Source organism: Citrus clementina, unplaced genomic scaffold (genome assembly GCF_000493195.1).
Source record: "Citrus clementina cultivar Clemenules unplaced genomic scaffold, Citrus_clementina_v1.0 scaffold_2, whole genome shotgun sequence".
NCBI lineage: Eukaryota > Viridiplantae > Streptophyta > Magnoliopsida > Sapindales > Rutaceae > Citrus > Citrus x clementina.
The window spans coordinates 6,629,449-6,656,727 of NW_006262688.1; the positions used below are offsets into that span (position 1 = coordinate 6,629,449).

Below are 27,279 nucleotides of genomic sequence, written 5' to 3' on the forward strand. Positions count from 1 at the left end.
AGTGCAAACTAACATATCACACATGAGAAATGTTCACTTACATAAAATTAGAGAGAAAGATTGAGTGCACATAATATTAGAAGATATGGAGTGTAATTGACATTGATCTATTAAAGTTCTAAAAATAATAAAAGACATCTAAAGTACAACAGAAAGCAAAAGGGGAAGAGGAAGGGGCCGGATATAGATCATAGAAAGCAAGAAGAAACACAAAAACAAAAAAGAAAAGAAAAGAACTACAAATGGCTCTCAAAATACTTTTTTTGCTTAGTATAAGTTTTACTTCTAGAGCCATGAAGAGTACTGAAACTCAGTGTTAACAAAAGGATCTAGAGAAAGGCCTTATTTTAATCTATGTCCCGAGATGATTCATTATTATCTTGCTCAATTTCAGAGGCTGGCTCGTCATCTTCAAAAGTATCTATGCCACAAGATGCATGGCCATTCCCAAATGCCTTGATATGATCTTTGAGTGACCTTTTGTGCTTGAAATCAGAGCCACAAGTGCAATACCAAAGCTTGCCGCAATTCTTCTCATGGGTTCTCCAGTCGCCTCTTACAGCAAAGGCCTTGCTACATTTTCTGCACATGAAAGGCTTGATTCCATGCTTTCTCTTGTAATGAGTTTGTAGGGTTCTAAAATCTTTGAGAGGCTTTGATCTTGGATGGTCAATGTTGTTTCTGCAACCTGGAGCACAGCAATAACATGGAAGCCTAAGCATTGCTGTTGGTTGTGATCCCCTTAAAGATTCTGGCCCTTTTCTGTATTGAGATCCATGCCCCCACATATGCATCTACATGTATTCATAAATTTAAGCGATATTACCCATTATTAGGGTTAGAAAAAACCCAAAAAAAAAAACAAAGATTAAATCTAGTGTAGGCAAAAGGAAAAGTACGCAAAAAATAATGATAATAATTACCCATTAATTAATAATACACAGAATCGAGTTTAAGGACCTTCACAAGTTAAAGAAAGAAAAAGCAAACAAATGTATCGATTGAATTAACCAAGGAATTATGGTATATGGGTTGGGGTCTATGCATTGTCTCAAAATAAGAGGTATATTTGAGACTTATCTAAATTTAAAAAAAAAAAAAACATTTGGACCATTTGTGGATTAAGGGTGCCTTTAAAGAGAAAAACACAGCAGAAATTAGGGGTTTTATGTGCATATATATTGCATGAACATTTTAGTAACGGCTCTTCTAACAAGTTTCCTTAATTATAATTAATAGCATTAGAAATTTTGTTGGCCTTTTCCATGTGAATATAAACAATTTTGTAAGCCTAGAAGAGAAAGGGTGTATCGATAATCGTTCTTTGCCCTTTAATTTGCATGCATTTTCTCTTCACACAAAAACAAATGGAAAACAAACAGACATGTGTTATTTAACTTCACAAACTAAAAGTTTCAAAAAATTTGTTTCTATTTATTGAACATAAATCTATAAACAATTTTTTTATGGAGCCAGGGAAAATTGGGTGGTTTCATCCTTGTTCATCAGAAGAGCATTAATTGATGAACAGAACTCCGATACACTCAGTTTTCAAGCCTGACAATACAAAAACACAAACTTCAAGGTAATACAAGAACCTATTGGCTGAGTAGTTCAATCACATAAACAGAGAGACTGACTGATCTTATTCTCCGTTTGGACCATGTTGATTTATTTTTATTTTTCAAATCCCAAGACCCAAAATCATGCAAAAGAAAAGGGTGCATAGGCTTTGAATTTTTTTTAATAAAAAAAGGAGAAATGGAATTAAAGTCCAATAAAGGAAAAGGGGAAACCCTAAGGTCCCATATACTCCTCATTTTCAAATCAGTCCAGCTTGTAGTAAAAGTGAAAGATTGAAATCAAGCTAGAAAATTAATAAAGGATATATAGGAATGAGATTAATTTTTTCGTTTTTGCAAAAATCAAAAAGGGAGAAAAAAAAAGAAAAAAAGAGAAAGGGATAGATGGAGTTATCTAAAGGAACCCTTTATAGATCAAAGGAGGTATTATATCAAGTAATTAATTAAATTACCTGCATGTTGTTGTATCTGTTGAAGGTTTTGAAGCAAAGAGGACATGAAAATTGTGTAGGACCAATCAATATTTGAGCTGGTGTAGGGATCCAATATTGGCCTTTGTTGAGGCTGCAGCCACCACCACGACCAGAAGCAATAGTTACTACTTCTTCTTTATTATTGTTATCATTATTATAATCTGAGATCAAATCAGCAGAACTTGATTCGGCGAGCCCCAAATGAAGAGACACTGTCAGAGAAGCGCTTTCATGATGATCATCACAATAAGCAGCAGAGCTTTCTTCGGTGTCCATGACACTGCATGAGGATTCATCAGCTTTTACTATTCCGTCATGCCTTGCTGGGCTCAAACTGAGGAGGGGAAGTGCTTCTTTGAGAGGGGGAGATGGAGGTGATGAATATTGATGGTAGTGAGTGCAAAAATTGTTATTGTTATTGTTACTTGAGTAGATATTGAAGGCAAAAGGTGTATAGTAATTAGAAGAAGAATTATTAGAAGAAGATGAATGTTGAAGAGCGGCAAAGTTTAACCATCCATTGAAGTAATTTGAGTAGGGATCAGCCATGATTGATGGAAAGGAAAGAGAGAAGAGAAAGTTTTGGTAGATGGGGTAAGTTATAACATATTTGGGGAGAGAGAAAGAGCGTGTGAAGGGTGAAAGTGAGAAAAGAAAATTTTAAACAAGATCAAGGGTTGATAAAGTAGAGATCCAATATTGAGTAAAAAAGGAGGGACAAGATGTATGTATATCACTTATGAAATGTGACTAAACGATAGAGGGAAAAAAATAAAAATATTATGCTAAAGCAAAGGAAGAGAAGATGATAATAATCTTATCGGGACTTGAAAAAACAAGTTATTTATTGAATAGTGTGTGTGAAAAGATTGATAACATCAATATATGAAAACTAAATATTATAAAAAAAAAATTAGGGCAAAGACAAAGCTTGTAATTAGGGCTTTGGGGATTTGTCTGTTACAAGATGAATCCCATTATCCAGCAGGACAAGACTAGAACAAGTGCAATATTACATAGAGGGGAGCAAAGGGTATGTGTTGGATTTATTAGAAAGCTCTTGTTCACATATTCATGAGCATAATTTTCTCTTCATTGGGAAATAAATAGATGCAATGACACCCAGCAGTTGCTTTGGTGGGCGCGCCTTGGTCGGCTTGGCTCAGTACCACAGCTCATGAGACTGAGACTGTTGTTGTTGTGTGTGTTGTGTGTTGTATGAACAAGTAACAACAGCAGTGTCTGTCGAGTACTCACTTACTACGCTTATCTTTCTCTTTTCTGTTGCTTTGCTCACCCTTTCAATCTGCTGAGCCGTCACATGGCTTCCATTCATTGCTTCTGCGAGTGTTGTGAGGTCTCTAGTGTCAATATATGGAGGCAACAGACTTGTAAGTTCATATCATTCTTAATTTTATCATAAAATTCTTATGGTACAAACTTGTATCTAGTGTGACCCAAACAAATTGATTGTAAAAGAAAATCGTTTCATAATTCCAACCAGATTTCTAGTTCCCTCATAATATTTTTTTTTTTAATTTTGTGAACATCCGGCTTTGGATGAAATATTAAAAAAATCCAAATGAGTTTGGATCCAATATTGATCTTTTAAAAGTACGATCAAAATTTAATTACATATACTTTTGCAATAAAAGTTTGACTTTGTATAGAAGGATAAATTTCATAAGTCGAAAATAAAGAGTTAATTTCGGATGATGGAGAATCCCAAGGATATAATAAGGAAAATCAAGATTAACAATTTAACGATTCAACAGCATATGACTTTCTTGAAAAGTGATTATGTTAGTTGTAATATAAGGATAGTAAATTATTAGTATTCGGTTGAAGTCTTAACACCTATAGTTTTGATGATTAACCGCTATCATTATTTGAAAAAGGTTATTGTTTTATGACTAATTAATGATTTCTATTAGCTTTTGGTGGGTCATAATTTGACTAGCAATTTTTAGTAAATTATGATTAAAGATCTCACAAGTCATTAAGATACAAATTATTGCATTCGGTACATGTGGTTCAATACCATGAAATATAACAAATTATTACCATTACATTTTAACTTCTTTCTTTTGCACCTTAATTATGATAAAGAGGGAGAGGGATGTCTTATTCTTGTTGCATGTGTACAGATCGAAAATAAATTGCGATGGGGTCCTCCAATTTGGAGAAGAAGCCATGAGATTTATGACAATATGTGTTAGCTATACTAGTTTTAATTTCAGGAGACAAATTGGAGGGTTGGGAAATATTTATAAGTTGGCCAAAACAACAATGGTACCATAAAATTAGGCTTTACTCAGCTTTATAAAGTTGATCACCTGCAATGTGTACAAAACATTCAATAGTTGTGCTAATAATCATGTGTAGGGGTCCTAGGGGAGATGGAAGCCAGAAATTTTTGCTGTGGGGCTAATCCATCTTGAAAATAAAAATAATCATTATAAGAATATAACATTGATAGTTTTTCTTCATTAGAATACTTAATTTCTTCCTTGATGTAATTTTCTTTTCAAAGATTTGTGTGATAACTTTATTAGTATTAATACATTTAACTCATTGGTAACACACATGCTTTTGAAAAAGTAAGTATTAGACAGGCTTATTTCCTCTCCTAATTTAAGTCCCGTTTGGATTTGAGGTTAAAACCCAACAAACTGCTTATTTCATAATTTTTGAAAAAAAAAATATTTAGTAAATTTTAGAAAAGCAGTTTATTTTATAATTTTTCCTATTTTGATAACAGCTTTTAAAGGCAAGTGGGGTTGCTTTCCATAGGCAACATATTAAACAAGTCACTACATCTTTTTAAAGTTTATATTATAATCTTAGTATTTTAACAAAAAGATAATTATATCTTACTTTTACATAATCCTTGATATATATACACCATTAGATATCATATTACTACCGCAATCAAACTACCGCCACAATTATTGTATATTCTTTCTAGTATCAATGTAATGAAAATGTAATATATATTACTTTTTATTTTATTTGGATTATGTACAAGTATGAATTTTTATCATATGTTATGTAACAATATGTAACAAATTATGAAATTCATTAGATTTTATTTAATTGAGTTTTTTTTTCACTTTATGTAATTTTACGTATTTAAAGAAAATGTATGTCTAAACAATTTTTTAAACATACTCTAAAAGACAAAAGATAATTTGAGCTTATGTCTATTTGTTCATTGTATAATAAAACAACACTTTCATAATAAAATTTACCAAATATATGTACTATACTTTTCAAACTCACAGCAATCGCAATAACACAGTTTATCAAACACCAAACTGTTTTTTTAATCTGCATCTTATTTAATCAGCCACCATAATATCAAATTGGCCCTTAATTGGGTAGAGATAGATATCTCCTCTACCATTGTGTAAGATATCCCTCCAATATTAAGTGAGGATAGAAATCTGAATTATGTCATAATAGACTTGATCCAATCTAGTTCTAAAATATATGTAAGTATTTTAGTCATTCAAACCTAGGGATGACAATAAACTCCGGATCCGCAAAGATTCAAAATATCTGGATCTACATGTTAAAAAATACGGATCCAATTCTTAAAAACCAAGATCCGTGCGGATCCGGATCCGAATCTGCATTCTTTTATAATTAAATTATTTATTTATTGAATTTCAATTGAAATATATAAATTAAATTATTTACTTAATATGTATAAGCATAATTTACTCTATAATCTTCATTGACTATGAAAAATATGTTAGAAACCAATAATAATAATATTGTAATGAATCAGTTTACCTTAGATTTTTTTTTATGTTTGATTTATGTTGTGAAATTATCGTTTGTGAATTTATGGTGTTGTACGTTATTTATGTTGAATTGTTGATTGTTAAATTATAATAGAATTTTTTTTATATTATTTGGTAAATTATTAAATTTAAAATTAAAATTAAAACTATTATTATGTGAATTCAGATATTCAGAAAATCCACCCGCAATCCGTGCGGATATTACCTGCATTTGGATATGCAAAAAAGTACGTGGATCCAGATGCCAAATGTTCAATGCGGATGCAGATTCGGATGCCAAATGTTCAATGCAGATCTGGATCCGAATGCACCTACATCTAGATCTGGATTTGAATTTTACCATCCCTATTCAAACCTCAATATACTAAATTAAGATCAATCATCTATTGATCTAAGCTTAATAATTGTCTTCTTCTTTTTTTTGTTAACTCTTTGATCATATGATGGTTCAAATTCTAATTAAAAGAAAATCACGGATTGAAATACTAGCATCAAGAACGATCTAATCAAATAAATCAATTAATACCCAAGAAACAATTACTTAATCTAATAAAGTGACACTTGCTAGTGTGAATTGTGGAATTAGTTATATATACTCAGTAAATCTTTCTTTTCATTTTAAGTCAATTCCACAAGACTCTGGAGCCCATAATTGTTAAAAGTGTTGTAAATTTTTTCCTTGTACACAATAGGTTGAACAACTTGGTAATTGGTTATGCATTAAGGTTTGTCTTTTGTTTCCTAGAGACTACAAGTAGCTTGCTTTAGAAGTTGTTTGTAAAAGCAAGAGGGACTGAATGTAATAATTCTTATGTCATTCCTTTGAGTGTATTTGATATTTCTTGATCACTTTTTGAGCTAAAATACAGTAAAATCTCCAAGAATGCTTAATCAGTTGGGTTTATATGATTCTTTGTTTATCAAAACTCAAAGCAAATAGAATAATTTATTGCTATTTACAATTTATGTATGTAATATGTGAGTCTTATGTGGATTCCCCACAAACAATTTATTGTTCTTCATCTAGATTAGGTACATAATTTCTCCAATGATGGATTTTAACATAAAAATAAGAGTTAAGACCTTACACAAGAGCAATCAGATAAATAAGAAACAATTTATCTTGTCCATTCTCCTCTCTCCCTTCTTTAATAAGACAGGTATATACTTTATCAGCCAAGTCAAAGAGGGCAAAGCAATTGATTTCATGTTAGCAAAACTTTTCTAACTTGATACCCCTGCTCATAAAATGCTTTTATATTTCTGGTCATTATGTGGCAAGATACAATCAATATCATGACCCCTAACAGAAAATAATGAAAATATAGGCCATGTCAAAGTCACGCTTTTCCAGAAACGCATCAGTAAACTTAAAAATGTTTAATTGAGATTTCAATGTATCAGCACGACACTGATACTTGGATAACATAGGTGTGCATATGAGATTATGCCAATAAATGCCCGAAAGCAATGCAACTAATTTTTCGTCGATGAATAAATCAAGATGCCGCTAGGTGTTCATCACTTCAGCAGTGGTTTTATGAAAATGAAGTTAAAAGATACTATTTCACCAGAAACTGTACACGTCCCCAACAGCACAATAAAGTTGGTTAAACAAGTATAACTAACATCTAGAACTGAAAATAATCATGCAAAAAAGACTTTAGTTCGGATGACCAACCCCAAAGTGAAATCTCCTTGTCTGCCTGTCATTAAATGCATACTCAAGTCCCAAAGGTCCCAGAGGAGAATCAACACGGATGCCAAACCCATGTCCATACCCACTTCCAGGCTTCAACCTTGCTCCAGCAGGATCACCTGATGAAGTTGAAAAAAGAAAGAAAGAAAAAAAGGGGACAAGATAAGGCCAGCCAGATTTAAATAAAAAAACATTTTGAAAATAAGTCCTTTCACTCATTAAACTGCAAACATAGAAAACAAGGGGCCCAATCATTAAGAAACCTACCGGGCGGGCACAGTAGGGCCTGATCCAAGTTCTGTTCCATGGTCAGAAAAGATAACTCCTTCTGCTGGCCCCAACTGCAAAACAGGAAGAAACATTAGAGGAGCAATGTGCAAAATACATTTTTTTTCCCCCAGCATAAGAAACATGAGCACATTGACAGGGGAACATGTAGTCTCAAATTCGTAGAGAGATCATCATCAATCCCTTTTGATCACATCTACATGCGTTCTCCAAGTGCTTCTTCACATTCCTCTTGTAGAAGTCTTCAATTTAGAGTAGCTCAGTAATAATTGTTGCTACCAGTGAGGAAAGTAGAGTGGGCCCATATAAGGGGGGAGACAATGGCCCCGCCCTAGAATAGAGAACTTTTGCGTCTATATTTGCAGATAGGCTCCTCAGAAGTCTATTAATATGTCAGGTCCTCCAAGAATTTTTCAAAGTATTTTGAAGACTCTGTCATAAACAAATATATTACATAGTCCTCAAGTTGCCCCATTTATTCAAAACTGTTTGTGACTGTGCTTGTTTCAACAAGTACATTGCCCTCAAACAATGTTACCTTTAACTTCTAACAAATGTGTACTTTTATTGCCTTATTCTTTCTTCGTCTAATCACCCATTTTTCCCCCCAAAATTCTCATTTCAGCAAACTGAATACCGTAAAAGAAATTGTTGGCCGCCCACTGCTCAAACTGAGAGCATCAAGGCCTTAACTAGATCATGTGAAAGTGTCCTTGTAACTTAACTAGATCAACACCAGCCGAATCATTTTCCCACAACTGTAATCACCACTTCAACTTTTCCAATTAAAAATGAATAATCAAGAAAATGGAAAAAAATCTTCTTTGTCAACAATTCTCATTTTTGGAGCTGTAAACTTGCAGCAAAAGTTGTTTTTCTGAGCACTAATATTACTTTTTGTAATATAATCTTCGTTCATTTCTCTAAATATATTCATAATGTTTAAGTCACAGATTAGGTGTGATCTGCCTGTCTCTGTATTTGCCGGACTCTCTACCCAGCCTTTATCTGGAGTTATAATATCTGTCTTGCCTTCACACAATTCCCCTTGAATCTATGAGGCACAGTTGCAAGCAGACTTAAGCATCATGAACAAGCAGTGTTAAGCTTCAAAATATTATTCTCAGCTTTTTATCTAGATAAGACAAAAAGATTGGGTTGTCATCACATACCATCGGAAAAGTGATCTCGCCAGAGCCAACCACGTAAGATCGACCAGAGCCCACTGCACCTTCTTCATAACCTCTCACACTATTTGTTCCGCCAATGGCAAATGCTTCATGAGGATAGAAATTACCTATTACATGTCCACCAGACAAACTAGCCATAAGAAACAGTGCGCATTAGCAAACTGATCCAAAAAATCACTTGTTTGGTTATCATAAATGGCAACTTAAGCATGGAAGAAACTTTCAACATGCTAATCATCGTCTATATTATGCATTTCGAAACATGTTTGAATTCCACTTTTGCACAATAAATAAATAAAAGAGAGGAAATGGTAGCTTACTTTAAACGAAGGCGAGCATGACTTATATCTACACCCTTTCTGGCATGAGCATTCACTCTATTGAAGAACAACCACTTTGGCAAAACAGGAAGCCCTTGTTCCATGTCGAATACAAACTGCAGGGACAGCAAGAATGAGGGTCCAAGAAGCCAGTAGATAAAAGAAAATACAAAAGGCTAAATGACTAACCATTGAAGAACCGTGATTGCCAGAACCAGTATATACACTCTCAAATTTAGCAATTAACACATCATCATGGGTCTTTCCACTGCCGAACAGAAAAATTGAACAAGCACAATATCAAAAACATGCACAATGGACATTGAATAATTGAAACCAATAACAAATAGAAAGCAAAATAATGAAGTTCATCATCTACTTTCAGGAAAGCATACCTTCCTGTAAAGAGGACTGCTATAGAAATCCTTGATAATAGGATTTCCTTTTTCATCATGAGAACCAGCACGCTGGTAAAAAGAAAATATAATCACAGGAATTCACAGCTTACTATAAGACAAAGCAATAACTCCTAGTAAATAAATTGTCAAAGAAGCTTATTCAAAATACCTACAAAGTTTTGCTTTATTGTTTAATTGACTGACCACAATATTCATATGACAACAAACTCCCAGTTATAAATAACAGACCAGCAGTTAAAAAATAAATAAAAATAGGCGAAAACAATCTACATTTTGCCAATTCAGGTCTCGATCGAAAAAATATTTCATCCAGAAAAGATGTCTCAAGCTCATATTCATTGCCTGACCAATTCTGCTTGGTGCCAAAGGTCAGACAACTGGTAAAGAAAAGAATGGTTCTGCCGAAGCACCTGAAAAATAATCATGCCGTCCCACTCCATTTTGGCCTGATTGGTCGACTGAATTCTATACTGGCTGTCACACGTCCAATGGTCTGACTACTGTTGTCAGGTTGGTTCCTATGAACAAGCAGTCCAGGGGTTCTTGAATTCTAGTTAAAACAGCATACAAACAGCATCAGTTCAAGCAATTATCAGTTGGCACCACCAAGAAAGTAATTGTTCTTGATAAAGCAAAAACCATAGCACACCTGAACCATCATAGTTCTTGGTGTTTGTTTGTCATCTCCTTCAATCCAAGGGTCAATGTAATTTATGCGCAATATAGAATCAATTTGGCCCCTCTCTAAGGAAATATTGAGTTTTTGGTTTCTTCCAAAAACATTCCTATGAGAATAAACAAAGCTGCAATGGAAAAATGATATAATATTATGCAAACTGCAAACAGAATGATCATGCCATGTCACAAGAATACCGTACAATAATATATTATAAGTGCAAGTGCATGCCTTGCAAGAAAGATTAGTACAACATCCTACACAAAAAGATCTCATTAGCATTAAGAAATCCACTGTCATTTAATTGCAAGAGAATCTTTTAATCTTCATATGCGAGTACCTAAAAATCCATTTATATAATAACTTGCTGAAACTATAAGGAATGTAATCTTCTCAAACAAATAATATTCATTAGCATTTAGGAACGAAGAATTTGTTAATTACAAGAGAACATTACATAATAGATACAGTTCTGTATTACTAGAAAATTATACATTTTTAGAAAGAAGCATCGTAAGGTTTGAACTAACAAAATAATGATCCACAGACAATTTTTTATCAAATACAGCAATGTAATCGATCCAACAATAAAAAAAGAATTAAATGATAGAAGAAAGACCAGATAATTTAAGACTGTAACCACACCTTCCAATGAGTCCGGATAAAGGGCCACTTGTGATCCTGTAAATCAAAAAACATTTAGTTTATATAGTTTCCACAAATGACTTAATTTTGATGTACAAGTACAACAAAATTTGGCAACAAAAGTAACCAGTGCATTTAATTTAATGTCACCTACCCACTTGATATACCACCACCAGCAGAAAACCCTCCACTTGGCCGCTCAACAACATTCAAAATCAAATCAACCATGCTAGTGTCTTCAATGTTGCCAAAACAAACGATCTTGCAATCCAAACACCATAAAGGAGGACATCCACATGCATACATCTTCATGTTGCCAAAACAAACAATAGTGCAATTCAAACACCATGAAGAAGAACATCCACAAGCATAAAACTTCCTGAATAGATTATGAACAATACTTTTTCGAAATGTTTCCAAACGGAAGAAACTCCCCAAAGACCAATTCTTTTGGTACACGAGCAAAATCTTCTAGAAAATAGTCAACTTATTTGAAAACTAACTTAACATATCTTACCACATAACATGTAAACATAATTCATGTCATAAGATGATTCAAATGTTGCATCTTGCTTTACCTCCTGCAGGTTGAGGAATAATGCTAACATCTTCCATGATTCCCATGGTCAATACAGTCTCCACATCTCTTTTCCCTTGAAGCATGCTGTAGACCTACAAAAATTATATTAGACATATAAACTTTAACTTTATGAGCATAGAGGAATGAATAGTGGAGGATATCTATAAGCCGGCACATAGAGGAATGAATATCTACATAAAGGAATGAATATATAAGCCGGCGCATAGAGGAATGAATAGTGGAGGATCATGTCACATAAAAAAATTACATAAAACCACCGATTCTTGTCTTAACTTTATGAGCAAATAAAGAATTCAAAGAACCAAGCAATAGGAAACAGTAATGTTGCGAAACTAAGAAAATTTTAAAACATCTTCTTTCCTAAGAGAAGGCATTATTATTATTATTATTTTGAAAAGAAAAAGGAGGAAAAAAGGAAGAGAGGAAAATAAGATAAGCAAAACAAAGAAGCCAAAATTGGAATTCACATTTTGCTCTGCCTCAAAAATTAACATCATAGACCTATTTTAGATACTCGATAAGGTGAGCATACACCCATCCTCAGTATTACAACTCAGAAGTCTTTAAAAGTTTCAAAGACCATACCTGTCCCTTCTTGGTAGTAAGTTGTCTAAGAATTGTTTCAGGCCTCGTCTTCCCTTTAGTTGGCTCACCACTGACAATTGCAAATACAATATATATCATACGAAAATCCTATGATTACTGTTTCTAAAGGCAAAAAAGCTAAACTAAATATAGGCTTACGTCTTCCTGTCGAGGAAACGGATGGAAATATTATTGACCTCAGCTTCTGCAACTTGTAATCTAATTACTCCTCCAGAAAGAATTTCAACACCAGAAACCTACAGAAGATATCAGAACACATTACCTGATTAGCAAAAGCAGCTGTGATGACAAACCAAGGTAAACTCTACAAAACGAAACTCTAAATCTCTATAAAATGGAGCATGAATGTGAGACATAGACAAAGATAAAAACACCGACCAAGCCAAATAGACCATGCTCCATATACCAGCCATTGATTGAAGTTATCACTTCATCCAAACGCCTTATATTGATAATTTTTCCTGCACAGCTTGACACCAAAATTCAAAATCAATGAATGTTCTCCGTGAACCATTCCAAAATGGCACACTATAGAAATGTTTTTTAAACATAATAGATATGCAGAATAAGTAAGAAGTCTACCATAACTATTGCGAAAAGCATGCTCTAGAAACTTTGAAGGAAGAACATTTGCTCCTTCACATACCATCCCGTGAAACTCCTGATTTGGCTCTACCTTGTGCCACAAGAAACCACAAAAAGTAATCATCAAAGAAATTAAATACAACATAATGTCTAAGGCATAATTTTACAGAAAAGTTAATTAATTTTTTCTTAAAAGATTATTTTAAATATAGCTGAAATATCAATCTGATGCCATCACGCGTTGCGATGGGCATACACGAGCAGAAGTAACCGCCATCGATGATCCTGTTAACGTCCTCTTGGACCTCGCGAACAGTCAATGCTGAGTTGGCATGGCAAGCTTTTAACACAGTTAACGCCTCTGTTCCGAGGTATTTTCTCTCAAGTTCTTCACCGTCTTTATTTCTCACCAAAACTTCACTTATCAACACCCGCTCTTCGTCGCTTCGGCTCACCGAGTGCGGCTGCTGCTGCGCTTTCTGTTGCAGCTGAGTCGACGACACCTCGGGCAAAGCTGCCGACTCGGACGTCGTCGACTGACTCAGCGACATCCACGCCGAGCATAGAAGTGGTAAATTCACTAACGTCTCGCCGGCGCCAGTTGTTGACGGGTACATTGAACAGACGCGAGCCGAGTTTCCGTACGCGCGTTCAGCAATTCCGAGTGAGTGACTCCGGCCGAGTTAACTCAGTTGACTGAGTGGACTCATCAGAGCGAGTTCTGAGTGAGTGAATTTGATGAGAGAGAGAGAGAGAGAGAGTTTTTGGATTCCGTTAATGTTTCGGCGAAGAAAGGGAGAGGAGGCTGAGGTTGAAAGCGAGGGATTTTGAAGGAGATGATGTGAACCGAGCGTCGTCGTTTTTCTGAGCCATTGTCAGAATCGGGCTGCCTCTGTTGCAAAATTAAAAGCAAAAAAGGATTGAAATTTCGGTTAATTGAATGATGAACTGAAGCTGAATTTAGTGGAACGCATTGGAGAAGAAGAAGCAACAGCAGATAAACCCGTAGAGGAGAGTGACGTTTCGGTTGAGTAATAATAATATCAGAGTCCATAAACCCGTAGAGGAGAGTGACGTTTCGGCTGAGTAATAATAATATCAGAGTCCCTCAATTCGAACAAAATTATAACCAAGGACATACATTACCATCATTTTTATTTAAGTGCATATTTGGATTATGATAAGATTTTTAAATAATCACTTACATTTAAGAATTTATTCTCCAAATAATGTTTAATCATCACATGTCGATTAAGTTTTAAATAACATTTCAAATCAACTAAATTTGATAAAAATAATTTAGTAATTTAATTAAGTGAAATATAAATAATTAATATTTTTTATGGAATTTATTGTGTTATGAAAATCATGTGTTTTCTTTGTTTTATCTTAAATGTACTAATTTATTCACACATTCTTTTATTAAGTTCTTATTATCCAGGTAATATGGATAGACAAATTCCAATTTACGACATCTTGATTATTAAAAAAAATTCCTCTACAACATGCTCCAAATATTATTGTTTTTCTAGCACTCTTCTTTAATTTCATGAGTTAAAATTAACGCTAATGTTCCCATTGAAGAAACTATTAATAAAAGGTGGCAATATATTTTAAGATAATTAAATAAATTTTAATATAAATAAATAAATAAAATATTATAAATATATTTTGAGAGAATTAAATATACTTTGATATAAATAAATAAATAAATAAAAATATTCTAAAACTAATAATCTCCAACAAATTCATGTGATAAAGGAATTGATTTAACATAAATTAACATGATTAGAGGGTTGAAATCCGAACACAATCAATTATTGAAAGAGTAAAGAAGAACTGGGCCTATGTAAATAAATTACGAACTATGCATCCATTTATGATTTGTCTACATGACAAGGACACAGGTGATAATAACCTAAATTCAAATATATTTTTACTGGAAAAGGCAGTTGGCCACTTCGACCGCTCCAATCTAAATATTTGGAGCCGCAACGAGGCGGATCTCAGACGTATTCACACGTTACCAAATATTTTTCCTTTCCATGGACTCTGAGTCTGTAAGTATCCCCATACGTCCCCGTTTCATTCATCAAATTTATCGATGCTTATTTGTGCTTGTTTAATATCTGATTTGGGGTGAAAGCTAGGGTTAGGGTTTAGGGAATTTAGGGTTTTTCCAAAAGAAACAATTTTTTGGGGAAAGAAATTTGGGATGTTCGTGATTGGGTTCTGAGATTAGCATGTTTACAAAAAGTTTCTATCTTTCGATCGGTTGCTTAGAAAACAGGAAGAAGAGAACAAAATTGTTGTGTGCTGTCCTCTGTTTTTTTTCTTTCTTTCTTTTTTATTTGTTTTTTCGGCTATTATTTCAAATTAGATATTCATTAGAAACTTTGTATTTGGATCCATGTTTATCTGTTTATAATTTTCTTTCTCCTAATGATCCGTAAGCGCACACCCAAAGAACCATGGCATCATTACTGTAATCCATTGTACGTGTTATTGGGGGCATTCTACACTTTCTTTGCAAACTCACTTTTTTCGTGCTAACTAACCATGTGTTATCCATTTGTTAGTTTATCTAGTTGAAACACAAAATGTCAAAATCTTGCAAGGGCCTTGCTATGGAACTGGTGAAGTGTCTCAGCGAATCTGACTGTGTTAAGGTCAATCCTACTCTTTCCTGATCTCTGGTTTTATCTCAATTAGCCTCTATTCAAGGAGATGTTTTGTTGCCGCTTAGTCAATAGGATGATGACTTTTGTTGACTTTTTTTACAAATTGTGATTATAGGTGGAGAAAAGATCTTTTAGGGAATGTGCTGGAGAGAAGAGCCCATGTATACCAAGTGAATGTGTGGGACTAAGGGAAACTTATTTCAATTGCAAGAGAGGCCAGGCTTGTTCTCTTTTCTCTTCTTTTCATATATGTTTTCTTTTTCTTTTGACTTCCTCTGAAAACTTGTAAGGCTACAAGCTCTGATTTAATTGGAACGAGATAATCAGTGATAGCTGGTGAAGTTAAATTCTTCTACATTATATTGTAGAAATGGAATGATACGTCCTGTAGAGACACCATAAACTGTAGAAGTACATGTGCATTTATGGTATTTTTCATATATATGGTTTCTGGTTCTATGTATAAGCTTGACTACATAAATAGCATGAAATGGGTCTTTGCATTCATTTAAGTCTACCTAAGGAACTTGCCTGTTAGTATCAAATTTTAAAGAAACCTGGTGGAGCTGGAGGATAGAGAAGATAATTTGTATTTTGTGACATGAAGCCAAACTCATCTTTTTTCACCTTGATAGTGTGATGAAACTCAATAGATAATCCATATCTGTGTGAGCACACATGACTGATTAAGGAATAGAATTATGAAAATCTAAACTCCTTTTTGTTATAAGTTAACTAACGCAAGGAACTCAATACAGAAAATTGTAATCTGTATGAGTACGATTGATTATAGGACAGAATTATGAAAATTTGAACTTTTTTTCTTGATCTAAGTTAACTGAGGCTTTGTTACTTCAGTTTATGTCACTTGGTTTATCTAGAAGCCTATAACCCTACAGGGCAGCTTGAGCACTTTAAACTAGGCATATCTCATGTATTGGAAAAACTTAAATTTATGCCTATATATGAGGAGGGATATTATGATTTTACACTTACACTTTATATGCAATTTGTAAATTTATTCTTGAAGACTTCTCAAATGTTGAAGTTTTAGCTATGTTGAACAATGAATACTGGTTATCATATGGTCAATTCTGTAACATAACAATTAGACTTTCTATAATATTTGAGTCAACAAGATCCCTTCTTTTAATGTGTCATTCCTTTTCTTCCCCTTTTTGGTTGGTCAGGTTGACATGAGAGCTAGGATACGTGGAAACAAGGGTTACTAAAAGCAACTGCAGGATCAAGCTGTTGGCATCAACATTATACTCTCAGACAATTGATGCTCCAATAATAATCAAAAGGGGATTACAAAGGAAAAAGTATTCAGGCTTAAGAGACTTGAAGGAATATTTTGATATGTGAGCTTAGGCTTTGTGTACAAACAAAAATTTGATTGGATAAAAAATGACATTTTAAGTCATTTGAGATTTTTTTCCTCCATTTGGACAAGAATTCTTCAAAATAATAATAATAATGATGATGATAACAATAGATTTAGCTAAAATAGAAGCAAATGAAATTAGATGCGCGTGTATGGTACTGATTGTAGTTGAGCATATCAGTGAAAGAGCTATTTCCACATTAACTTGTTTGAGTTGAAGCTTGATGCATTCCACAAATTTTGATTGTGAACAGAAGAAAGTAACGTGATAAAACCTGTAATTGCACTTGTTTAATTTATAATTTTAATTTTATGAAAATTGGAAAGCATCAAATATTTGTTTGCTTTGCAGCGGTGCTTATTTGGGCAACTTGATATTATGTCCCTTTCGTTACTTGCATTATTCGGTGTTGAAAACCAGAATTGGAACATCATATTTTTGCTTCTGCTGTCATTTGATGAGCACAGGTGTCAAATTCATATTGTTGTTCATGTTATCTCATGTAGCTCGAGAATGCAGGAGTATAAAGAGATAAGACACGAGAATGGTGGAATCCAAAGTGGAAGCCTTAAAGGCAAAAGATGGAATATTTACCTAAAAGTTAGGAATGATGGAGTCCTTTCTATCTGTTTTGGATCTTATAAAGAATAACACAATGGTGGCCATGACTCAACATGCTAGCTTGTATTCTTTGGAATTCGAAGGGATTAGCCATAGTGGTAGTGTTTATATAGGTAAAAGTATCTCAGTTACGAAATCTGAAACGTAAAACTATAGTTGTATTATAACATTTATGTTTTGAGTTATAAATTTTATGTTTAAGATTACCAAAATTATGCACTTTAATATTAATTTTGCTGTATGATATGTAATTCCTCTTTAACATCAACGGTGGAGTACGAAAAAGTGTGTGCGCGCGCCCCTTAAGATATGGTACACCCTTACACGGCACATGAATTGAGGAACAAAGTGAGCACGAAGTAGACATTAAATGGCAAAAAGGATTTGATTGCAGTTGAAATCGAACAACTTGCTTATTTTAGCAAACCCATTTATTTGGGCTAGTTAGAAAATGATGACCATTTTGTTTACTCTTGTATTCTGGGTTAAAGCGAGAAGCAAAACATCATTTTAGTGCTTAGGTTGTCTTCTGGAGTGAGTTTTGCTATAGTTTTGTTCATTTAGTATCAAGTACCTAGCCATGATTTTGATCGAGCCGGGACACATTTAAAATCAAACATGACTCGTGATAAGTCCTCATTTGGGAAATTGTATTTTGGGCTCCATAAACTTCAAATGGGAGTTTGCTACATGTACAATTGTGCTCTTTATAGAGTGCGTCTATATGCATATAATTGAAACTCTATTTAAAATATAATACATTTCTAAAAATTTAGATAGCAATATATAACATTACAACTATAATATTCATTGATAATAAATTTACTTATTACAATGGTTCTCCGTGAAAATTCATCAATGAGATTTTATGAGTTGAAAATAATACATTATCAATATAAGCAAAAATATATTTTTCAATATACAAGACTAGGTTATTACTTAATTTACTCTTAAAATCTTTTAATAATAACAAAAATATTCATATATTGCAACACACATAACAAATATGAACTGCATGATAAAATTATAAATTTTAAAACTAGACAAAAGATTAATTAGAAAATTAAAAATTAGAATTAGGTAGACTTACAACTTATGGTTCAGTGTTGAAAAACTAAATAATTGATTTTACTTGAATAAAAAATAAAAAGATTAAAGACTGGTCCATTAACCATTATACTAACATTTTGTTATGATTGTTTTTTATTTTAATATTTGTTCTCGTGTCTTTAATCAAGTTTCATGAAAATGTTAATAACTAATTAAATCATTTATAATTAGAAATTTAAACTAGGGACAGTATGAAATATTTTAAAATTATTGGAGTCAATTTTAAATTTTACAATTCAGCTGGGACATTTTTCATAAATAGCAAATAAAGTATAATTTTTTAGTATAATTATCAAAAAAAAATTAAAAGCCAGCTGGGGCTGTGCCCCAGCTTGTCCCATGCATGCTGGATCCGTCTCTGTTTAGTATTGCTCATTTAAACCAAAAAAAAAAAAAAAAAGGGAAGATGAACTTTAGGTTTGTCACAGCATGATGATATTACAAAGTTTTAAAAATATTAGAACGTGGGTTATTGTATTTGAAGCAGCTGTGCGATGGTAGAGTCCGGATATCTGAACTTAGAATTGATTAAAATTGATCAAAACTACTTCTACATATTTAGACGCATATTTCAACCTAAAAAAATATTTGATCTATCTGTAAATACTTACAAGGAAATTTACTTTCATGACGCACACAAGAAGAAAATTGGCTTAATAATTAAGTGACCACCACTTAACTGATGAGTGGTTTGCACTCACATAATGATTAAAAGATTGAAAAGGTGGGATGAAAGCCAAAAATTAAATAAAAAAAGTTATAAAGATGAAAAAAGTTTATGTAAAGTTTTGCAAAGCTATGGCTCGCTCACTTGGAATTTTGAAAGAATGATGAGACAATTGAGTATTAGAAAGTGAGAGTCTCAACAAATTTGTAAAATTTGGTAGCTTTTGGTAAATTTGATTAAAAGATATGCTAAATACTGAATTGAATATAATTAAGTGAAACATAATAATTCGATTTATGTTTTGTTTTATTTTTCTAGCTTTAATATGTTCACGTAGTGATATCTTGTAAAATTTCTAAACCAACCTACCGCCGATAAATGATGAAGCCATGATTTATGAATGTCTTTGCTGATAATAGCTATCATCATTACTCATTATGTCAACACTTCATGAAAATACGTAACCAATTACAATTCTCCACGTATTAAACTTGTTATTAACTAAAATGTTTTCAAAGATTAAATAAACTAAATGACATTCCAAGAATCAGGCAAAATGGTATCATACATGAAATTTCGAAATTAGGAATCTATCGCCAATAACAAATTGATTATTTATTTTATTTATGAACGTTTTTAGTCGACCAAATTGGAAAAGAAACAAAATTGCTGTCTATAATTTTTTAAAGAAAGACATAATCTATCTATTTGGTATCAAATCACGTAAGTCATTTGCCATAATATTACAAGAGTACCCTTGTAATATAGATCTTTGTAGTAATAAATTACATGCACAATGAAATTTGAAACATAAGAATAAGAGAGAAAATGGTCTAAAACAATAGGGAAAAAAAGTACACATACTTCACTGTTGTATATAAATATTGATATTCCAAAATATAATTACCCCAGAATAGTGGAAAGGAAAGAGAAGAATATTTGATTTACATAAGGAAATCAATTTTAGAGTTGTAAAAAACCCACAAGGAGGAAGTCTAAATGCATGAGAACAAACCTAAATGAGGACTCACCCAATTCAGAAGCCTCTTATTCACACTTTTTTTTTTTTTTTGCATAACTTGATCTTTAGAATAATGTTTTGGGCACACCTTTATGTCTTTTTTTTTTCAATATTCTTTGCCATTATTTTGTATCTATGCTATTACCATTCGTTATATTCATTGTTTTCCTTGTTTATTTATAATTATTTTACTCATTATTCAAACATATATGTGAATTTTTCGTACACACAACCAACAAAGAATTAACACCCTTAAATATGAGTAACATCATAAAATAGAATGACATGTAGCACTATTTATGTGGCACAGTGGCAGTGTGAGTCCACTCAAATTACAACATTTTACCATTGTTAGAATACAATCTCGCATCATGGACCTATTTGACGCAACTCAGAAAACTATGAACTTATCGGAAAATTACAAAAATGGTAGGGGCCAGGTGTAATTACAAATAAAACAAAACCAAAAATAAAAATAGTGGTTCGCGTCATGCTGTCCTGGTCCTTATTCGAAGAAAGTGGGCCCACGAACGAGTAGTCAACGGTTGTCAACACGTAATCACCACGATGTTTAAAATCAAATCAAACGGTGGGGATTAAGATGAAACCAAAGGTGGGAAAGAGATCAAAGACGTTAAGGATTCAAAAATTTAAAAAGATGTTAAAAGAATACAAACAAAAAAAACTCAACTGTATATATACACCACCAAGGATTCTCGCGCACTCTGGACTCTCTCTCTCTCATTCCTCCGCCTCTTTCTCTTTGACCAAACGCCGTCGTTCCGCACTCTCTCTGGCGCGTCGCAAATTTCACAAACCCTAACCCTAAAGTTTTTATTTTTTTGTTTTGTTGCTTTTCTATCTGATCGCTCTCTCTGTCACGTGACGTGGTCACTGATCACCGATAGCGACCTCGCAAAAAAAGGTAAGGTACCTGCTTGCCGCTTGCTAATTGCTATCTATGTAATCTCGAAATATGTGTCGGTGATTATTTGGATTTATTTATTTTGATTTTAATACTTGAAATATTTAATCAAATATTTGGTTTTTATTTGGTTTTATTGTTTATACGGTTGTTTTAGAAGGGATGAATTTGAACTCTGTGAATGGAGAAATGGAAGGGGAAAGGGGGGATGATGGCCTTAAGGAGCCTTTATTACTGCAGCATGTAAATGGTGTTGCAATTGATATCCCACCACAACAACAGTTTAGTTATGATGGGAGTAAGAAATTGAGGACGGTGAAGTTCAAAATTAGGGAGATCAAATGTGCTTCTTGTGCAACGTCTATTGAATCCGTGCTGTCGAACCTCAATGGGGTTGAGAGTGCTGTGGTGTCACCCCTTGAAGGCCAAGCTGTTGTTAAATTTATTCCCAGGCTTATTACCGTAAGTGCTCTTTGGGAACTTGCTTGATTTTGGATTACGTTGTTTTCCTGTTAGAGTTATTTCAACATATGCACACGGCACACATGGAGAGAGTTCGTAAATTCATGTACCTTGTAAATGCTTGTGCTTGAGCTCTTTAGCTTGTTCTGTTTCTCGTTATTATTAACATACATCTTTTACAGAAATGAATTTATTATTTGCCTACTCTATCTAGTATCTATAGTTAAAAAATGGAATTATTTACAATTAACTACTATTTTAGGCAAAACGAATTAAGGAAACTGTAGAAGAAGCAGGATTTCCAGTTGATGATTTCCCTGAACAAGACATAGCAGTATGCCGCCTCAGGATTAAAGGAATGATGTGCACCAGCTGCTCTGAATCTGTAGAACGTGCCATTGAAATGGTTGATGGAGTTAAAAAGGCTGTGGTTGGTGTAGCTCTTGAAGAAGCAAAGGTCCACTTTGATCCAAATCTCACTGACACAGATCACATTGTTGAAGCAATAGAAGATGCTGGCTTTGGGGCCGACCTAATAAGCTCAGGGAAGGATGTAAACAAAGTTCATCTAAAACTTGAAGGATTGAACTCATCTGAAGATGCTACTTTTGTTCAAAACTTTCTTGAGTCAACTCAAGGTGTAAGTCAGGTTGAAATAGACCTGTCAGAACATAAGGTGACAGTTAGCTACGACCCAAACCTCACAGGTCCGAGATCCATTATACAGTACCTTGAAGAAGCCTCTCACGGCCCTAATATTTATCATGCAAGCTTATATACCCCTCCAAAACGAAGAGAAACAGAGCGGCTGAAAGAAACTCAGATGTACAGGAATCAATTTTTTATTAGCTGCCTCTTTTCAGTTCCTGTCCTTTTATTTTCCATGGTACTTCCAATGATTCCTACTTATGGTAACTGGTTAGACTACAAGGTTCACAACATGCTCACTATTGGGATGCTTTTAAGATGGATCCTTTGCACGCCAGTGCAGTTCATTGTGGGCCAAAGGTACTGAGTCTAACTTTTATCTCATCTTCTCTTCATGTTTACTGCTGCGTGCGACAACCTAGGCATTTGAATTTTTGAAGAATTTTTATGAGATAATTTATGAGATCGCTTGATTGTATTTTTCAGGTTCTATGTGGGAGCATATCATGCATTGCGACGAAGGTCAGCTAATATGGACGTTCTGGTCGCATTAGGCACTAATGCTGCTTATTTTTACTCTGTATACATTGCTGTAAAAGCATTGACTTCCAATACATTTGAAGGGCAAGATTTCTTTGAGACTAGTGCCATGTTAATATCCTTTATCCTCTTAGGGAAGTATTTGGAGGTTGTGGCAAAAGGGAAGACTTCGGATGCTTTAGCAAAGCTGACAGACCTTGCTCCTGATACTGCACATCTCTTAACATTAGATGGTGAGGGAAATGTAATTTCAGAAATGGATATTAACACTCAACTGATGCAGAAGAATGATATAATTAAGATTCTTCCGGGAGAAAAGGTTCCAGTCGATGGGGTTGTTACAGATGGTCAAAGCTATGTGAATGAAAGTATGATCACAGGAGAGGCTAAGCCCATTGCTAAAGGTCCTGGGGACAAGGTACTAACCATTTTTCTTTTACATTTTAATGTATGTGGCATTTTAATATGTAAAGTGAAGGTTCTTTTAATGTAATCAACAGGTTATTGGTGGGACCATGAACGAGAATGGATGCTTACTGGTTAAGGCCACTCATGTTGGGTCAGAAACTGCACTTTCCCAAATTGTTCAACTTGTGGAAGCTGCTCAGCTTGCCAGAGCACCAGTTCAGAAATTAGCTGATCAGATCTCAAGGTTTTTTGTTCCTATGGTGAGTTCGTCTGTTTCTATATACATTATACTTTAAACAGTATTTGTCCAGATTTAGTGGAGGACAACATTATTTTGTTGGGATTGCAACTAGATAACATTTCGAGAGAAAGAAGAGCTAACAACAAGTAAATTAATAAATATAATATTTTATGGGGTAACTTGAAGAGGATTTATTTGAATATATCAAATGATTATCAGAAATCAAATTTTTGTTTTATATGTATATGGTTTGTTTCAGTATGATCTTATTAGTGTCACATTCCCTAGAACGTAAGTAAAATGCCTCGGTTAGAGGGGAATTATTGCTTTTATGTTTTGTAAAAGGTGACAAATTCCTCATCCACTAGTTCATTAGAGTGCTATAAGTGTGCGGTACATATTTTATTGTTCCAATGACACCTTCTCTCACTGGTATATGATTTCTTTAGTTAGAGAACAAATGACTAGACCCTTAGTAAGGGCTGCAAAAAGAATCCATACCGCATGTCAACTGCTCATGTTTCGGTCAAGCTTATTCATGAACTAAATGATCCAAAGTATAACTTGGCATTAGCTCAATTGGCAAGAAAATAAGCTTGAACATACCCATGCATGACTTGATTTGTTTGTGAGGATGGATATATACCTTGTAACATTTAACCCAAAATAAATATGTTAAGAGAGAAGAGTTTTACTTCATGTTTAGCAAAAATTATTTATCAATGGTATTAAAAAATTTCCTTTTAACATATCACACTGTAAGAACATCGAATGTTATTATAGAAGGCATGTACTTAAGTGAGAATTGTTCATTCTCTGCCTCATAGAAGTAGTAAGCTTGTCAACAAGCATAAACCTGTTAAAAGTTCCAATGAGTCTTATTGAATAGAAAGTTGACCTTGATTTGGATCTCAGTTAGAGGCAAAGGAATCTACCATTAATTGTGCTCTGGTGCATGGATCTTTTACAGCCTGTGCATGGCACTTGGTCAATAAAACAATCATTTTGTTTTTACCTCATCTCAGGTTGTTGCTGCAGCATTCATAACATGGCTGGGATGGTTTATCCCTGGAGTGGCTGGGCTTTACCCTAAACATTGGATACCAAAAGTCATGGATGAGTTTGAGCTTGCACTGCAGTTTGGCATTTCAGTATTGGTTGTTGCTTGTCCATGTGCTCTAGGACTGGCAACCCCTACTGCTGTCATGGTTGCTACAGGGAAGGGTGCTTCTCTAGGTGTGCTCATTAAGGGTGGAAATGCACTTGAAAAGGCACACAAGGTATGGTCTTTATCCCCTTGTAAACAACTAAGGCTGAGTAACTTGAGTTTGGGGTTGATGTACAAAATTTCGCTATACTCTGGGTGTATTAAGCAAGTTGCCTTTGCTGCACACACATGTACACGTGCGCTCAAGACATGTAAGTGTGCAAATATTTGCCCATCATCTTTTGTGAAATAGATCTAGATTTTCTGGTTTCATTGATCTCATATGATCAAATAATTAAATAAAATAGCCTATGGACATTTTTAATCTGATTAATTCCTGCTTCATCTACAGACTATATTAGAGTATATTTTGATATTGTGATTTGTGAGTCTCCATTTGAATGTCACATTTTCCTTGAAACAAATAGAATTTAAGTTTTTATTATTTTGAATATTTTACTAGAAAATAGCTCTTTCTTCCAGTGCAGTCATGTTACAGTAAGCATAAATAGCCTTACTTGACTATGTCATACTGTCATCATTATCACAGACAAGTTTCTTTTTCCTTTTTTTTTGGTTTTGTTTTGGGGTTTAATAGCTGACAAAGTATAATGGTTATAGTCATCTATAAGCATTATTTCTCTTTTTTATGGTTTTTGGACATGATATAAGTTGAACCTCTGGTCATGGGAAATTTGATTAATGCCCTCATTACTGCTAAGTGACTATATTGATTGCATTTCTTTTAATTCTGCAGGTAAAGACAGTTGTCTTTGATAAGACGGGGACTCTGACAGTTGGAAAGCCTGAGGTAGTCAGTGCGGTGCTGTTTTCCCACTTTTCCATGGAGGAGTTCTGTGACATGGCTACTGCAGCAGAGGTAGATATTAATAATTAGTATGATACTCTGATTAATCTGCAACCTGTCTGGGGTTGAATACTAACAGTGTTCTTGACCTTAGTTCCAATAGTTTTTGAAAACAATCCCAATGCCCTTCTTAACCCAATACTTGGCAAGAAACTTGCAATACAATGCAGGCAAACATTATATGTATACAGGCCCTGTTCATAAAAAAATTGAATTTTGCTTTGGTGTATGTGCTTGTACGAATCTGATTACACACTTTTTTTTTTCCCCTCTTTACAAAATGTTCAGGCAAATAGTGAGCACCCAATAGCAAAAGCTGTGGTGGAGCATGCAAAGAAGCTGCGGCAGAAACTTGGCTCTCCTACCGAACATGCCAGTGAGGCTAAGGACTTTGAGGTGCACACTGGAGCTGGGGTCAGCGGAAAAGTTGGTGACAGAACAGTTTTGGTTGGGAACAAAAGGCTCATGATGGCTTTTCATGTTCCCGTTGGTCCTGAGGTTGATGACTATATGATGAAAAATGAGCAACTGGCCAGGACATGTGTATTAGTTGCTATTGACGGAAGGGTTGCTGGAGCTTTTGCTGTAACTGATCCCGTGAAGCCAGAGGCTCAAATTGTTGTATCCTCTCTCCGCTCAATGGAAATCTCAAGCATCATGGTGACTGGTGATAATTGGGCTACAGCGAATGCCATCGCAAAAGAGGTTGGAATAGGAAAGGTTTTTGCTGAAACAGATCCAGTGGGAAAAGCTAATAAGATAAAAGAACTGCAGGTAAGCCTATTCTATACATGGACAATGGTGCACTAGAAAATGCTGTTTCTGTTTGTGTCATGTTGAGTCAGTGAGGCAACATTTTAGTAACTTGTCTTTTTGAATTTACAATGGATGCAGTTGAAAGGAATGACTGTTGCTATGGTGGGAGACGGAATAAATGACTCACCAGCATTAGTTGCAGCTGATGTTGGGATGGCAATTGGTGCTGGAACTGACGTAGCTATAGAAGCAGCTGATATAGTTCTCATTAAAAGCAGCTTGGAAGATGTAGTTACTGCCATAGATCTTTCCAGAAAGACCATCTCTCGAATTCGACTCAATTATGTGTGGGCACTTGGCTATAATGTACTTGCCGTGCCTATCGCTGCTGGAATTCTATACCCCTTCACAGGAATCCGTTTGCCACCCTGGCTTGCCGGGGCTTGTATGGCTGCTTCATCACTTAGTGTGCTTTGTTCTTCTCTTTTATTGCAGTCTTATAAGAAGCCTTTGCACATTAAGGACTCAAAAGACAGCTCACTTGACTAGTTTAAACTTGAACTGTACCTTCCATGGTTCTCATTATTGTGCTGATAAGTATGCGTATATGCTTTTATGCCAAGAAAAAATAAAACCATTTTGTTTCTTTCCCCTCTCTAGATGTGTTTTTGTACCTTAATATTTCTCCTCTTCGTATCCGTTTTTGTGACTGTTAGTTCAAAATTTGAAACCCTAATTTGGGTTTGAATCTTAGCGATGGTGGTATCTAAGTTTGGGTGCTTTTGTTCAAGTGATCCTATGATTAACTTGAGAAAAATGCATCCAAATAAATTACACTGTAT

The 27,279-nt window shown here is 34.2% G+C and overlaps 4 protein-coding genes across 7 annotated transcripts; 2 read left to right on the plus strand and 2 right to left on the minus strand.

The window, feature by feature from the left end:
* Positions 1 to 212: 212 nt before the first annotated feature.
* On the minus strand, positions 213 to 2,714 carry LOC18052940 (zinc finger protein WIP2). Its single transcript, XM_006446029.2, has 2 exons — positions 2,036 to 2,714; positions 213 to 794 (listed from the first exon to the last, which is right to left on the minus strand). The coding sequence occupies exons 1-2, from the start codon at positions 2,603 to 2,605 to the stop codon at positions 348 to 350; spliced, it is 1,017 nt and encodes a 338-aa protein (XP_006446092.1). The 5' UTR covers positions 2,606 to 2,714; the 3' UTR covers positions 213 to 347.
* Positions 2,715 to 7,310: 4,596 nt separating this feature from the next.
* LOC18051580 (outer envelope protein 80, chloroplastic) lies at positions 7,311 to 13,930 on the minus strand. The gene is given in 15 exon segments (XM_024191085.1): positions 7,311 to 7,683; positions 7,832 to 7,905; positions 9,025 to 9,172; positions 9,363 to 9,478; positions 9,552 to 9,634; positions 9,763 to 9,833; positions 10,195 to 10,331; positions 10,431 to 10,584; positions 11,103 to 11,138; positions 11,257 to 11,338; positions 11,681 to 11,774; positions 12,289 to 12,358; positions 12,448 to 12,545; positions 12,688 to 12,770; positions 12,892 to 13,930. Coding segments are annotated over 15 exon segments (1,398 nt in total). The 5' UTR covers positions 13,040 to 13,930; the 3' UTR covers positions 7,311 to 7,679.
* A 938-nt stretch (positions 13,931 to 14,868) lies between these two features.
* LOC18051581 (mitochondrial protein pet191 homolog) lies at positions 14,869 to 17,010 on the plus strand. 2 transcript variants are annotated; one of them, XM_006446034.2, is made up of 4 exons: positions 14,869 to 14,954; positions 15,474 to 15,563; positions 15,691 to 15,795; positions 16,766 to 17,010. In XM_006446034.2, the coding sequence occupies exons 2-4, from the start codon at positions 15,495 to 15,497 to the stop codon at positions 16,805 to 16,807; spliced, it is 216 nt and encodes a 71-aa protein (XP_006446097.1). In that variant the 5' UTR covers positions 14,869 to 14,954; positions 15,474 to 15,494; the 3' UTR covers positions 16,808 to 17,010. The 2 variants fall into 2 exon arrangements, with proteins under 2 accessions (XP_006446097.1, XP_024047847.1); XM_024192079.1 differs by having other exon boundaries at positions 15,691 to 15,790.
* A 3,997-nt stretch (positions 17,011 to 21,007) lies between these two features.
* On the plus strand, positions 21,008 to 27,085 carry LOC18051582 (copper-transporting ATPase HMA4). Of its 3 annotated transcripts, none has more exons than XM_024190473.1 (9): positions 21,008 to 21,312; positions 21,465 to 21,769; positions 22,032 to 22,777; positions 22,904 to 23,375; positions 23,458 to 23,625; positions 24,632 to 24,886; positions 25,571 to 25,693; positions 25,970 to 26,455; positions 26,576 to 27,085. In XM_024190473.1, the coding sequence occupies exons 2-9, from the start codon at positions 21,470 to 21,472 to the stop codon at positions 26,984 to 26,986; spliced, it is 2,961 nt and encodes a 986-aa protein (XP_024046241.1). In that variant the 5' UTR covers positions 21,008 to 21,312; positions 21,465 to 21,469; the 3' UTR covers positions 26,987 to 27,085. The 3 variants fall into 3 exon arrangements, with proteins under 3 accessions (XP_024046241.1, XP_024046240.1, XP_006446098.1); XM_024190472.1 differs by having other exon boundaries at positions 21,008 to 21,307; XM_006446035.2 differs by having other exon boundaries at positions 21,008 to 21,307; positions 21,468 to 21,769.
* Positions 27,086 to 27,279: the final 194 nt, after the last annotated feature.

What these genes read in the sequence shown, in the direction of transcription:
- LOC18051581 (XM_006446034.2), top strand. Translation starts at nt 15,495, where the DNA reads ATGTCAAAATCTTGCAAGGGCCTTGCTATGGAACTGGTGAAGTGTCTC. An exon ending in GCGAATCTGACTGTGTTAAG is followed by an intron (nt 15,564 to 15,690) that starts GTCAATCCTACT and finishes TTGTGATTATAG; the next exon opens with GTGGAGAAAAGATCTTTTAG. An exon ending in TCAATTGCAAGAGAGGCCAG is followed by an intron (nt 15,796 to 16,765) that starts GCTTGTTCTCTT and finishes TTGGTTGGTCAG; the next exon opens with GTTGACATGAGAGCTAGGAT.
- LOC18052940 (XM_006446029.2), bottom strand. Translation starts at nt 2,605, where the DNA reads ATGGCTGATCCCTACTCAAATTACTTCAATGGATGGTTAAACTTTGCC. An exon ending in ACAGATACAACAACATGCAG is followed by an intron (nt 795 to 2,035) that starts GTAATTTAATTA and finishes GAATACATGTAG; the next exon opens with ATGCATATGTGGGGGCATGG.
- LOC18051582 (XM_024190473.1), top strand. Translation starts at nt 21,470, where the DNA reads ATGAATTTGAACTCTGTGAATGGAGAAATGGAAGGGGAAAGGGGGGAT. An exon ending in CACTTGAAAAGGCACACAAG is followed by an intron (nt 24,887 to 25,570) that starts GTATGGTCTTTA and finishes TTAATTCTGCAG; the next exon opens with GTAAAGACAGTTGTCTTTGA. An exon ending in ATAAGATAAAAGAACTGCAG is followed by an intron (nt 26,456 to 26,575) that starts GTAAGCCTATTC and finishes CAATGGATGCAG; the next exon opens with TTGAAAGGAATGACTGTTGC.